Source organism: Dermacentor albipictus, chromosome 4 (genome assembly GCF_038994185.2).
Source record: "Dermacentor albipictus isolate Rhodes 1998 colony chromosome 4, USDA_Dalb.pri_finalv2, whole genome shotgun sequence".
NCBI lineage: Eukaryota > Metazoa > Arthropoda > Arachnida > Ixodida > Ixodidae > Dermacentor > Dermacentor albipictus.
Window position 1 is genome coordinate 166,207,934 of NC_091824.1, and position 14,681 is coordinate 166,222,614.

Consider the following 14,681-nt stretch of genomic DNA (forward strand, 5'->3'; position numbering starts at 1 on the left):
TATCAGGGACAAAGATGCCAGGACGCGCGAGTGTCGACTAAATAACATTGATGCGCTATCTTCCGGGATTAGCCGCGCTATTATCTGCGTTCGAGACCGCGGGAAAGCAAGAACATGTATGCACTTTCAGGCGGTCTCAAACGCAGATGATAGGGATGATAGCCCCACTGATCCCGAAGATAGCGCATCGGTGCAGTTCGGTCGACACTCGCGCGTCCTGGGCACTTTTTCCCCCCGGAAGTACGTGTATGCATGTATTATACGCGTATACGATATATGTACTACACAATATATCGTGAAGCCCGCGAATACAAGTGAAGTGCCTCGAGCGGCCAGTCGCACGGCAATTTTGCGTGCATTTGCAGGCTTCTTTCACGCTCGAAAAAACACTTTTATGTAGCACGTATTGAGCAACAGAAAGCTGTATCGAGAGTTCTTCATGTCGCTCTACAATTTTCTCATTGGCACTTTACATCTAATTATAATGTTTGAGAAGTTGATTAATTAATTAGGACTAATGATCTGGTTAGGCGGAATGAAAGAAAGATTCAGCACCTCGAAGCGATAGCAAACAACATTACCTTGGTTCTGTCCAGCTACGTGGCATTCGCATATTTTTAAACTCTGGCTAAAGTTACCTGGGACACCCTGTATATTTCTTGTCATTGCTTTTGTGTGCTACTCCTGTTCAAACTCATTTTATACATTTATCAAACTGCCTCTCTTGACTTACTGATGTTAGCTTGGGAAATCAATTTTGATACACTAAGGCATTCGTGCCTTTAGCAGCCTCCTTGACAATACAAAAGCCTTCTTTTCCTTCTTCTTTGTAATCGTCGAAATAAAAAATGAATGAATGAAGTTAGAAAACGGCACCACTCTTTCTGCTCACGCACGTACGTCAGGTGGTAAGTGACACATCCGCTGCCGATTTCGACAAAGTAGGCATACGTGTATGTGTGCCTACGTGTGAAAGTGGGCACTGTTAATGACGTAACAAAGCAAGGATGACAGATAATACACAGCCTGAAGCTGGCTTTGTTCGAAGAGGGCATAAAAATGTCGTTTCCTTGAACTACCCCGCCACTGCGGCATCATAGGGTATCACGTGTACGCTGGATAACGCAGGATAACAGGATGTCTTCGCTGTATGCACCGGCGCATACTATATCACAGGGCATGTCTATTCATGGTGAGCGTCGTCGTGACCCGCAGGCTTGTCAACAGGACAGTGGTAAATGGTGTTGAGCTTGTGAATGTCCACCTTAGTCATGCGATTCTCCTTGAAGGCGAGGCCTAAGTTGAACAGCTCAACGCCAGTGTTCTTGGGTACCAATGTGGCCTGCTCCGGATCTTTGGAAAAGGCGTTGAAGAAATAGTGCATTATAGACTCGTAGTCGTAGTCCTCCTCCAGGTACGGCACCCTGTTGGTCTTCATGAAGTTGGCCTTAAACCCTGCGGGCAAACAAGACGTGATCTTTGGATCTGGCCAAATGGATCAATCATAACGCTCCTCATTGGAAAGTCACGCTCAAGCGAATTACTTTGACCAAATTAGGTGTAATCATGAACAGCAGCAGCGGCTGCAGCTGCTATCAACGAGAACGAGCTTCACACATATATAAATTGCAAATCAGTGAAAAAAATCTCGGTTATCGACGAAAAGTGCAAGGTCACCAATTAAGCTTATGTGACAAAAAGAAAAACGCAAATACAGCTAAAGTGACGTTGACTCAAGATTCGGATGTTTAAGCTTATTGAGTTCTCGAATTTAACTGATATACATCAGCCCAATGTTGTGCAGACATCTCATTTGTTATATTCCAAGGACCAGAGCAAAAGAAACATACCCTAACGAACGTGTTACCTGCTAATAAATCATTAGAGTCGCATGCCGTCTCCTCTAAGCTGTCTCCATAATTTCAGCCACTTACACAGTATGTTGTCAATAACATGCACATTTATTTATCGCCTACACAAAGAACAGTCCCTCGTGCTATTGTAAGCGTATGCAACATGGCTATGTACTTTACTCGGGACCCCTTGCATGGAGGGGCTTCTGAGGTCGTGCGAGTTGCGTATCGTGTTTTATGGATGAAAGACATTTGTAGGAATACTCCCAAATGAACGTCACCGAGGCGCATTTATAAAAGATCAATTATATATATGCCAATGGGTGTAAAGCATCTTTCGTTTCTTTTGCGATCCCCTGCGTGTAAACTGTTTTGTTCGTTGGTAAACATTTCTTAACTTTTCTTCCTTCGCCAGATTGACAAGGTGTCCGGATGTCGGCAGTGGCAACCGCGTATACCATTCGAGCGGAAGTAGTCTAACAGCATACCTGTGCAGGCACAAAAACTGCGCAAGTTTGTATTCGCCGATGACAAAAGAGATGTGAGCGAATGTTCTGCCTCGAGAAGTTGCTCGTGGCTTCTTTTACATTGGCAACAGGCGTAAACCAACATCTTGCCCCACTATGCGATCTGTTCCCAAACAGAACTCTTCTTACTTGGTACGACATTGTTCCAAACAACCCGCACGTATCTGTCGCGGTCGGCACGTGACTGTTCATGCCAGAGTCCAAGGACGTGCAAGAGTTCATGCACGATCGTGCCATATGTGGCGCAGACTTCGAAGTTGAGAGAAACCAGTTGCCGTAGTCCAGACATACCGACCTCGGAAAAGCACCTGCGGGCGTAAAATCACATATTAAGAGAATAAATCATCTTCCACTGCGTCTTGCGCAGCTCTGATAGGCACGTTCTTAAACGAAGAAAGCCGTTTAGTTGGCTCCGTCGAACGCGATTAGGACGCAAAAAAAAAAGATAAGTTTTAAAGAGGTTACAAGGCATGCGTTGTGGAATAGTAACAAAGAAATACCAAAGGAAACTGAAAAGAAAGTAAATGACGTTGCGACCGTATGTAGTACTCTTCTGGCTTTCCACCCTGATGAATCATGGAGTGGTTATTCACTATCCAAGAGGCCTTCCTGGCTTATGCAACTGCGCTATAGTTTCGATGCCCAAAATTTTGTTTCCTAATTGTTATTGACACTACCGAATACCATGCAATTCATAGATGCGAAGACGTCAGCACCGTAGCCTCGCGTCGCATCTTCCCAGAAAGCTACAAGAGCACCCCTTGGTCGTTCAAGGCCTACACGATTTATCAGTAGCCTGTAGACATTCCTCTCGAGGCGCTACTAATCACTGCATTCAATGAGACGAGGGAAGACTCGCCCCTGCTTGCTCAAAATGTGAATGTATCCTTCTTCGTCGGCACGCTCCCTGAACTGGACGCACGAGACGGACTCGATCTGCTGCATGGCGCTGAGGATCTCTTCTTTCTCCCACGAATCTGTGAAGGGAAAGAAAAATAATTATGGGGTTTTATGCGCTAAAACCATGATTTGATTATGAGGTGCGCCGTAGTGGGGGACTCCGGAATAATATGGACCTCCAGGGGTTCTTTGGCGTGCACCTAAATCTAAGTACGCGGGTGTTTTCGCATTTCGCCCGAATGGAAATGCGGCTGCCGCGGCCGGGATTCGATCCCCCAACCTCGTGCTTAGCAGCCCTAAGTAACCACGGCGGGGGCGAAGGGAAATAAGACGAGTGCTTTACGAGAGGAAGCAGACGGTCGCATAGCGCAATTTGTTTCATTGCTACCTGCTGGGTGACAATCTTTTAACTTAAGTGCGGCTTACTCGCCTCTTAACCGTGTGCCATGTTGCCAACGTCGCAATAAGTAGGTTCCGTTTTTTATGTAAGGGACTCACACACAACTGAGTATTCGAAATTTCGAATACGAATTGAATATTCCTCAATATTCGACTCATATTCGATTTGAGAATTTACTCTTTCAAATTGAATTATATTCGCTTCTGTTCGAACAAAGGAATAACAACACTTGTCGTAGTCTCGAGAGAGATATACCTATGCAAGTGAGGACCATTCCGAATGATGCTGGTGCTGGATAGCCCCGGTTATTGCGTAGAGGCACAAGCTCCTGGGTGATACTTCGTACTCAATAGTTTCTATTTATTCAAATGAATTCCCCGATTTTAGGCAGTCTCTACACGAATGTGCTGCCTTGTTACCATTTTTCTTTTCATTCGTTTAAGAGAATATGTGCAGTTTTGTAGCATTATTACATCCTTCAACAAACACAAAATTCTGCGTGGGTCAGGAACCATACTGCTCCCGTTTCATTATTGCCATTATCATGGCACATAAGATAACGGAAAGCAGTTGTTTCTCACTTGCAAGCTTCTCAGAGGTTCGTTGCGTACGGCCCTGCATGCGTGCGTCAAATAATGTAAATTGACCTCTCTTTTTTATCGAATGGTTCCACGTATATGCTTCATATTTCACTTTGCTTAGAAATTAGAAAATGTTATACACTCGATTCGATATACAGAAGCCCATTTTTCTCGTATATTCCTATTCAATTCGACTCGTACCTTTTACTATTCGAACATCCCTAATTCTTTTTGCGAGACACACTTGGGGTGGCGAAAGCCCTTTGCTGTCCGTCGTACCACGTGCGCAATAGTGACAGTCCGATTACGATAGGTTAGGTATACCAGGTGCGCGTTTTTTAAATAATTTCACAACTTTTAAGTGTCGTCAGTGGCATATGGCAAAGTTCTACTGGCCGAGGTAGATCAGTTCATGAGGCGGACACACTTCCATGAGAAATCACAGTAAGCACATGGCTAATCAGTACAATAGTATTAGTGTACTTTTAACTTATCATTGTAGGGCACGTGCTGAGATTGACAAAATTAAAGCCGGCTCCCAGAGAACAAATAAAGAAACTTTGAGATAAGCGCCGCTAAACTTTCGACAAAATGCACTGTACTCCTGCTTACTTTTTTAAAAACAAAACATCTTCTTAAGCAGTAATCAATAGTGGTTGAATGTGGAAGGCGCCTAGAAGTCCAGCGGCATCTCCTGTTGTCGATCCCATTGATCTCTTCATTTCCATCTTTCAAATGAAATGAATTTAGCTATATAACTATCAACATAACAATTTCTTCAATTTGGATATTTCTTGATATCACACCTGCTCTAGTTTGTACACTGCTATATATGTGCCTTAAAGTGGGTACTCGGAAAGTTAATAAGGTTAGTTTTGATAATCAGCCAATTATTTATTTCGACTCCACGAAATGGCCGCCTTCGAGTATATTGTTCGACTAATCCAGCTCAATGAGTAAAATGGTGCAATAAACGCATTCGATATATGCATATATATAGGCAAGAACAAGACTCATGCGCAAATGTGTACCACCGCGACTGATAGGTATATGCCCTCTCTGGAGCACTGCCGCTAAGAGGAAAAGTTGCAACAGTCAAAGGGCGAAGTCCGCAAAGAACGCGGACTGTGCCGCTTGCTTCTATCTGACCTCAAACTGATGCCACGCAGGAGTATAAATAAGTCTCACTTTGGCCTCACTGCGCATGCTAACTTGACGCTGCGTATGGGCTGAACGGACCAAGTGATCCCGCTAAAGTATTGGTCAGCATCATTCGCGCTACAGGGGTGTTCAGTAATCAGGAGCTCACCGAAAGCGTCGTCGATGATGTAGTGAACTACGCCTCCTGGCCACAAGGGAGTCTCCTTCGTTCTCGCCCGCAGGTCGCTAACCTGCGGTGCGCTCGAGAGAAACACAACGAAACGTGAGCCCGCCATCGAGCTAGGCAATGGAGCGAGGCCACCATTCCACACCTTAAAACATCCGAGCAAACATGACCTGCAGTTCAATTCACCGATAGGCTCAAGGCAGTCATTGTTATGACGCAGAAAATTAAACAAAGCAATAAAAAGAAAGCTAAAGTCTCGTGCTGTATAAACTGCTGCATGGATTTTTGTAAAACGATTCGAGTTGCGGACGTTCGTATTCCCGTCCTGTGAACCAAGTACTGCAGGCAAAACATTAAGTAGCGTGTGACTGAAATGTATTGTTGATTTTCTGACCGAACATTATGATAAGAGCCCCAGGGCATAGAGGAACGTACCGATGTGATGGGTGGCATATAGATGTCCCCCTCGATGACATCTGTCATAGAAAAACACGAGCGCTGTTACATTGTCGGAGTATCGCGTGAACAAAAATACAGCCAAAATCGTGAAGCATGAAAGAAACAACTTTTCCAATACGCTGGAGTCAATAAACCGAAAAAATTACTACATGTTCAAACCCATTGTTTCTTCAGGCAAAACAATGAACTTCAGAAAGACCTAGGAGAAACACAAGTGTTTCATCACCTGTAAATGTTCTATGACCTGGGTCCTCGAGAAAGCTAAGCTACGGCTTGAATGTCATGCTCATTTGAACTCTGTGGCAACCGGCGAAAACTAGCAGTCTCTGGTTTCGGACCTCCTCATGTATATCTGCAAGAGCTTAACTTTAATTGACTTCATTGCGATTCTATAAAAAAGAATGTTAGGAAAGTTCGCGCGCACCGTCCTGACTGTCGCCCAGAAGAAAGCAAGGACAGCGCTGCAACAGTACACCTCACGTCATGTTTGCAGGTTAGCCCCATCTCCCGTCACAAAAATATTTCGCTTCACATGCAGTGCAGTGATAAGAAAACATCCTAACGCAACACATGACGGGAGGTTCAAGCATATCTATTTTGTATCCGACGTAACATATATATGTAGCGTATCATGCATTTTGTTATTGGTCTGGTGTGTAGTGTGTCATGTGCTTACCACTACTTACTGATGTACACAACCACTTGTAGTGATTGCAGGATTTATAAATTAAGACCTACCCAATTTTCTTAGAGAACGTTATAAGACAACCATTGGATGTCACCTACCCGCTCCTTAACGGAGCAACACCCTGAATTGGGGAATCACTATTTATTCACTCGTTGACCGATGTGAGAGACTACACGGGCTGAAATTTTGGCTGCTGTTTCGCGAAAGGTGCTGCACGAATACAGCAAATAAATAAATAAATAAATAAATAAATAAATAAATAAATAAATAAATAAATAAATAAATAAATAAACGACTGTGCTAACACACGCAACGAAATTACAAGCGTTTCCTCTTGAGCGCGCCTCGGTACTGTTAGGTGATGTTGAATTAAAAGTTGAACTGCCAGTATCTGACTAACGGAAATTGACCGATATAGCTGATTTGATTTCGTAGATGTGCGGCTTTATGCTAACGAATGGCAACTCATAAATCATGCGAAGGAAAAAATTTAATCAAGCTTCCTAAACTTCACGACATTGTAAAGGACGCAACAGTAATCTGACAGTAGTTAATATATTCTGCTGCTCTAGCTTGGCCCTGTTTGTGAGCTGACCTAATAGTGCATAAACATGCGAGCTATACGTAATAATGAACAAATTCAAGCTATTATTTAAGGCCGCCCCTGTATCAATCACGTTGTGTAATTACTTCTGGTATAGGTGACTATGAAAAGTTAGTAGCCAATCAGTAATACCGACAGGTCAGTAATTCGAAGAACAACACCAGCAAAAAAAAAAGTACGCAGTGCCTTCGTTAATCACACAGTACGCACTCATACGCAGGGCCACACAGAGACCATTTGTGTCATCGCACGTCACCTGGTATGTCGACGGAACCTGTGTAGATATTAGCAGCCGCGGGTTTTGCCGAAGACAACGAGGGGAGCACGGACAACAGCAGTAGCCCGAAGAAAGCGGCCGCCATGACAGTCGTGCAAATGGCGTCGTTCCCCGGGCATGGCCCGTTCCTTCGCCACTGCACCGGTGTCCGATGGCAGACGCATCCTGCCCCAGCGACGCACGTCTCAAGTCACGATCGATTCATCGAGCTTCGCACACGCTGTCGCTGCGATACACCCTGCGCGGCCGTACTGGTAACGTACAGGCTCGACAGAATGGCGAGCAATCCAATATTGCTTCTTGCGAACGTATTATCTGGCTTTCACCTGCGGTAGCTAGTTTTGTACGCGTTCTGTGCCTATATAACTAATTATTTGATATCTGCGAAATTTGAGTTGAAAGAATAATGGGCTCGATTCGTGGCTGCCCTGTCAGCGCATTAATTCCCTTGGAGGCGCGGTGTCCACTGCAAGAAAGCTGACACCATTCCGTGCCTGCAAATCCTAGTTTCATCGCACCGCCTATTTCTTTGCCGTCCTCGACTGCACTTCCCTTCGGCACCTATTCGGTTACTCTTAATAGGCCATCGGCTATCTGCCCTACACATTACATGGCCTTCCCAACTCCATATCTTCCTCTTAATCATAGCTCTAATCCACATCCCTGTCTTTCTCTCTCTTAACGTTACGCTTACCATTCTTATTTTCATCACTCGTAACGCTGTCCATACGTTCTTTTCAAGCTTCTTTGTTAACCTTCAAGTTCCTGCCTCACATGTTAGTACTGGTAGAAGGCAACGATATTACACTTTCCTTTTATTCAAATCGCTAAGGTCGCTCCTCAAAACTACGCACTATTTATTATTTCTTTTCTTCAACGATAAGGATAAGCTGCTGGTGATGACTTGGCAATGCTTTTTTTTATTTTTGTGTATGCATTTTCCTTTTATGACCCTAGTCCATGTGACTAATACGAGAGTTACAAAAGTGGGTTTATCCGCTCTTCCTGCTGTGACTAATTGGAATAGGTAACTCGAGTTTTCGCTTTAAAACCTTAGAAACCCCCTCTAGGGGCATTTGGTAGTGGTAGTGGGAATACAACTACAGTAAAAGCTCGTTAATTCGAACCGCAAGGGGAAGACGCTTCACTTCGAATTAACGAAAGTTCGAACTAACGAAAGTGAAGGAGAGCAACAGTACACTGCGATTCGGAAGCAGTAGGGCATGTGAGAAATTCGGCGTGTCAGAAAATGATGGCGTGTGCCGCGGGCACACGCCATCTTCAAGTCGAAGCTCTGGGTCCGACTGTGCCACACCACCGATGTACACCGAAACGAACGTTAGCCGAGGCTTAACACCATCACAATGAATCGCGACGGCCGATACCTCCTAAGCTGAAAACAGAGGTGCACAACCGATGAAGACTGCCGAGACAAAGACGCTGAACATGTGAAGGTGGCGAAGGCCCTGATTCGTTAGTTCTTGATTGCAAGCGCAACTGCGACGTACTTGATTCGCTGTGTTTTGGCGCTTGCCGTGCCATCTCCGCACAACATTAGCAGCTGTACAAGATTTGCAATGCCTCCGAGATTCGCAACGGGCAAGAAGTCTCGGAGGTTACGTAGAACGGAGAGGCGGCAGCCGCCGCTGCCTTCTGGCTGACCCTGCGTCGGTTAGGTTTTTTTTCCGATTTTGCCTTCTCTCGCCGTTCTCTCCGTTTCGTAGGCAATACAACCTTGTGTGTAGGCAGCAGGCGCGTTTCTCTGGCCGTGTGCCAGGCGAGCGTAGTTCGAATTATCCGTGAGGGAACCTTCTCGCGTTCGAATTAACGGACTTTTTTATACATAGACTTCTGTGGAGCTTGGCCGGACCAAATCGTACAGTTCGAATTATCCATAAATTCGAATTATTGAAGTTCGAATTAACGAGCTTTCACTGTATATGCAATTTGCATAATATGTAGCTGAGAACATGAACAAGAAAAATACACGAGGTAAATGTTTAGTACATAAAACACAAATACATTGAACCAAATAATACAAACTAGAAGTAAACCAGTGGATAAGTACGTTTAACGGAAACTACCGTTGTTACATTGTGAAAAGTTTGCAGTAACACTCTTCGTGAACGTATAATAATAATAATAATAATAATAATAATAATAATAATAATAATAATAATAATAATAATAATAATAATAATAATAATAATTTATTCGTAATCAGAGACGGTGCGTTAAGGCATACAGGGTCGCACAAGGCAGAACTGCCCATACCGAAGTGTGTTTGGGTGCCGTATACCTGGGGCCCATGAGGGAGCACCAAAACGTGCAGAAGGGGAGCGAGGTGAATTGTTCAGTCACAGCGATTGCTGCGCGGCCTTTATTATAGGCCCAAAGCCTTCGTGTTCAGGAGGGAATGTCCTGGTAATAGTTGGTGGCAGCCGTCTCCACAATGCAACAGCATGCGGCACCCAAGAGCAACCATGCCTCTCCGTTCGAGTGAGAAAGGGTTCAAGGCGATTTGTGCGATGGTTCGGGCGCGGCCCGCCCACTATATGTCGTCTGATGGCCAAGAGCAAGAAGTCTGCAGAGAAGGCGGGCGGTGGTATCCTGAACTCAAGATGCACGAGCTTGCCAGGAAGCAAATCGATGTAGTGTATCAGTTGAGACTTGCGTATAGGAGAGGCGCTGGTTATTTGGTGTGCTGCTGGGGCTATAGAAAAATTTGGAGGACGCTAAAGCTTCGCCTTTAAAAGTGGAGCGCGACAGCATTCAAAGATCCCTGACTACTTCTCACGCTTCCCGGCAAATGCAGCTTATGTAACCGTAATGGTTACCAGGAAACGCTGGCGGCGAACGCTATGCACGAAGGCGAGCTTTCTGGTAGAAATGCGGCTTCTTGCGTGGGCTGCGGTGGATGGATGGATGCTATGAGTGTCCCTTTTGGAACTAGGGTGGGTTGCGCCACCAAGCTCTTGTTATTATAAAGAGCCACCTGGAGGTGTTTCAAGGAAGCGAGCGCAAAGCTTTATGGCCATTGAGATTTGCGATCGCCGGCGCGTGCAGATCTCTGAGGTCATGAACCGCTCTGTGAATGGTAGAAACGCTGGAAAAGGGGTTTGTATTTTGAGTTTCCGCTTAATAAATGTATGTTTTCTCTGTATACTGAAGTTAAAATCCGACACTATCATGTCTGTAGGCTGTGTGTAAGTAATACTTCACAATTTTTTCTGACGTATTTTAGCTTGAGAAATTCAGTTAGTTCAGTAACTTTCTTGCGCTACATGGAGGGCCTGCGTGGTTGCGTATGCGTGGTTCGAAACTATGTTTGCTGGACGCCAACGCCGGATTTTTGCTACACGGGGCCTTAACGCTATCGCGGTAAAAAGTATAGGCTGCACGACGCTGGACACCAGCAAGGCGACCCTGAAACGTCACAGATTGGGGTAGCCAGATAGAAAGCAATATTCAATGATGGGCATCACCGGGGCAGTGTACAGCGAAAGGAAAGCAGTAGGCGGCATGCCAACATTACTGCGCTCAACAAATACAAGCATTCGGCGGGTCCTGGCTACAGTGCGGTGCATCTTGATGGCAAAGGACAATCGCGAATCTAGCTCCACACCAAGCACGGTGGTTGATATCACACGTCTGAGTTCACATCCACCAAGGGTTAGCACGGGGACGACACAGTCAAGAAATTAGCATTGCACAGAATTTGTGGTAGCCGAAAGGAAATTGGTGTCGGACAGTCCATTAATGACACCTTTCAAAGTCATCCTGAAGGGACACGTAGTCATAGCGTGTGTGAATGGGCTGCAGCAGCGTTATGTCATCAGCACAGAGAAACGGTATGGAGGTAAGGTTCTGAGTGATGCTGTAAATGTATGTTGTGAATAGTGTTGGCCCGAGGACACTACCTTGGTGTACGCCTACGAGGACAGCTGTACGAGACGATGCTGCACCCTATACTGCACACGTTGGGTGCGGTTACATAGGGACGATGATGTACAGGAGAGTGCTTTTTTCGCTGTATCTACATCGGTGCATTTTTCGCTGTATCAGCCATGTTGTCGGGGCACAATGGCGGTTTTGTCATGGTAGTGTGTTCACATGCATGTGATGCCCCGTAGGTATCGTACCGTGGCAAGGACATCGTGCGTGCAGGATTGCGTTAGTCTCCGTGTATTGTTCCGCTATATTATCTAGACTGTGCTCTACCGGCTGTTGTTGTGGCCAGGTGGGACTGGAAAAAGTCGCAGTTTCGCCCGAAAGGTGAACTATCGATTGCGATAACAAATTATGGGACAGCTTTACGAAGTAAGGATAGTAGTTTTATCGGCCGTATAAACTTGTAAACATAGGCACACCAACTAAATTAACAAGCATGGTTTTCCGCGTGCACAAGCAAACATGAACACATCTCACTCGATAACCGCGGACACTCCCTGTCAAAATGCTGGCGTGAGGAAACGCGGCAGCAGCAGCAAGCGAAGTGACATTCGTGCTGCGCAACGGCGACACGCGCACTGGTGCTGCTCAGTGACCGTTTTGTCCTCGCTTGCCTCTTGTCAACAGGGACCTAGCTACCCGTACCTCTTCCCCGTACTAAATAACCTAACTCCCCGTACCTCTTCCCTTCTCCGACTTATGTCTCCCTCCCCCTCCTTATCCATTTCTTTCTTTTCTTTTTTAGACTGCCATCCTTGTCCTCCATACATGGGACTCCGCCTTCCTTTTGCCCTGCGTCGTTGCCATCCTAGTCTTCTGCCGTCCTCGACTGCGCTTTCTTCGTCTTGGCATCCATTCTGTAACCCTAATGGTCCACCGGTTATCTAACCTACTAATTATATGACCTATCCAGCTCCATATTTTTTTTTCTCCTAACGTAAATTAGAATATCGGCTATACACGTTTGCTCTCTGATCCACAACGCTCTCTTCCTGTCTCTTAACGTTACGCCTAACATTCTTCGTCCCATCACTCTTTGAGTCTTCCTTAACTTGTTCTCAAGCTTCTTTGTAAGTCTCCAAGTTTCTGCCCCATATGTTAGCACCGGTAGAGTGCATTGATTGTACACCTCTCTTTTTAATGATAATGGTGAGCTTCCAGTCATGATCTGTCGACATCTGCCGTATGCACTCCAACCCATTTTATTTTTCTGTAAATTTACTTCTCATGATCAGGCTCCCCTGTGAGTAATTGAACTATAAGTAAACGTACTCCTTCACACACTTCAGAGGCTGACTGGCGATCCTGAACTCTTGTTCCCTAGCTTGTCCGGATATTGATCATTATCTTTGTCTTCTGCATATTAATATTCAATTCCCTCTTACACTCCCTCTGTTAAGGTCTTCAATCACTTGTTGTAACTCGTCCCCAGTGTTGCTGAACAAGAAAATGTCATTTGCATATCGAAGGTTACTGAAATATTCGCCGTTGATCCTCACTCCTAAGCCTTCCAAGTTTAATAACTTGAATACTATTTCCAAACACGCAGTGAATAGCATTGGCAAGATTGTGTCTCCCTGTTTGCCCCCCTTTTTTACAGGCATCTTCCTATTTTTCTTGTAGATAATTAAGGTAGCTGTGGAATCTCTGTAGATATTTTCCTAGATATTTTCGTAACCATCCTGTCCTCTTTGATTACGTGAGCCTCTATGACTGCTGGTATCTCTACTGAATATATATATATATATATATATATATATATATATATATATATATATATATATATATATATATATATATATATATATATATATATATATATAATGAGAAGCCAACAAACACGGACACCAAGTACAACATAGGGAAAATTGCATGTGCTTAATAAATGAAATAAAGTAATGATACATTAATGGAAATTAAAGTGGATGAAAAAACAACTTGCCGCAGGTGGGAACCGAACCCACAACCTTCGCATGTCGCGTGCGATGCTCTACCAATTGAGCTACCGCGGCGGCGTTTCCCCATCCACTTTCTTGGGTATTTATGTGTACTAGTAGAAACCTGGGAGTGTTAGCCAGCGCCCCCACGCACAGACCTTGGCGGCGGACGTGGAACGTCTTTTTTGCCGCAGCCGTCACGAGAACGTGATCTTTTCGGGTGAAGGCAACTGGTCAATAAACCCACATATGCTACCTGAATGCGTCAATGTTGCCGGATTCGAGACCCTCGTTATGTAATAAACGAGAAGAAAGGGGGTTAACCGAGGGGCCCGAAAATTATCGGGCCCCTCGGTTAACCCCCTTTCTTCTCGTTTATATATATATATATATATATATATATATATATATATATATGTGTGTGTGTGTGTGTGTGTGTGTGTGTGTGTGTGTGTGTGTGTGTGTGTGTGTGTGTGTGTGTGTGTGTGTGTGTGTGTGTGTGTGTTTAAGAATATTCGATGCCGCAACCAATGGTGTTCTTTCAGCAGTGACGTGCCTCACGATAATAAGTTTGTCTCATAAATGAAGTATTGATAATGCTATTAGATTAATTAACAAACTTTTGATTACTAAATGGAGGGCGCGAATTGTGATAGAAAAGCAATAATCGTCTTTTAAAACACACAATTAATTTAGTTGCTTTCAGTGTGCTATGACCCGCATTATTATTTCTTTCTGCGTTATAAAGAAAATGTGCGAAATGTGAAAACAGCCGCATGATTACACGCCCACGCGCCACGACGTAAGGCGTTACGTATATGGCTAGGCGTTACGCGTATATGATGTAATTACCTATACAAGCATGACAACGAATATGCCTTCATTCAGCGGTTCATTACTTACCGACAATACTTTCGTCAATATGTAACTTCGCCATCGCAACGGAACATTTCTTGCCATCAATTATTAACTGTACGAACGAGTTCATCACGGCGCAGACGCTGCTGAAGCAAACTGACAGCTCGCGCACGCCCGCACAGTTATGTCACAGAACAGCCATTGGAACACCTATGTTATGCTAGTTATGCGCGCGGTTCAAATTACGCGCGGTACGCCAGACGACGCTAGCAGCAACGTTGCTAGCAGTACGCACCGGCCAAGTGCATTTTTATTCTCC

At 44.8% G+C, this 14,681-nt stretch overlaps 1 protein-coding gene across 2 annotated transcripts; it reads right to left on the minus strand.

The window, feature by feature from the left end:
- Nucleotides 1–953: 953 nt before the first annotated feature.
- LOC135910075 (zinc metalloproteinase nas-4-like) lies at nucleotides 954–14,479 on the minus strand. Of its 2 annotated transcripts, XM_065442079.2 has the most exons (7): nucleotides 14,408–14,479; nucleotides 7,596–7,781; nucleotides 6,024–6,064; nucleotides 5,571–5,662; nucleotides 3,240–3,357; nucleotides 2,510–2,688; nucleotides 954–1,455 (listed from the first exon to the last, which is right to left on the minus strand). In XM_065442079.2, the coding sequence occupies exons 1-7, from the start codon at nucleotides 14,462–14,464 to the stop codon at nucleotides 1,184–1,186; spliced, it is 945 nt and encodes a 314-aa protein (XP_065298151.2). In that variant the 5' UTR covers nucleotides 14,465–14,479; the 3' UTR covers nucleotides 954–1,183. The 2 variants fall into 2 exon arrangements, with proteins under 2 accessions (XP_065298151.2, XP_065298150.1); XM_065442078.2 differs by lacking the exon at nucleotides 14,408–14,479 and having other exon boundaries at nucleotides 5,571–5,652; nucleotides 7,596–7,777.
- Between the last annotated feature and the right edge of the window lie 202 nt (nucleotides 14,480–14,681).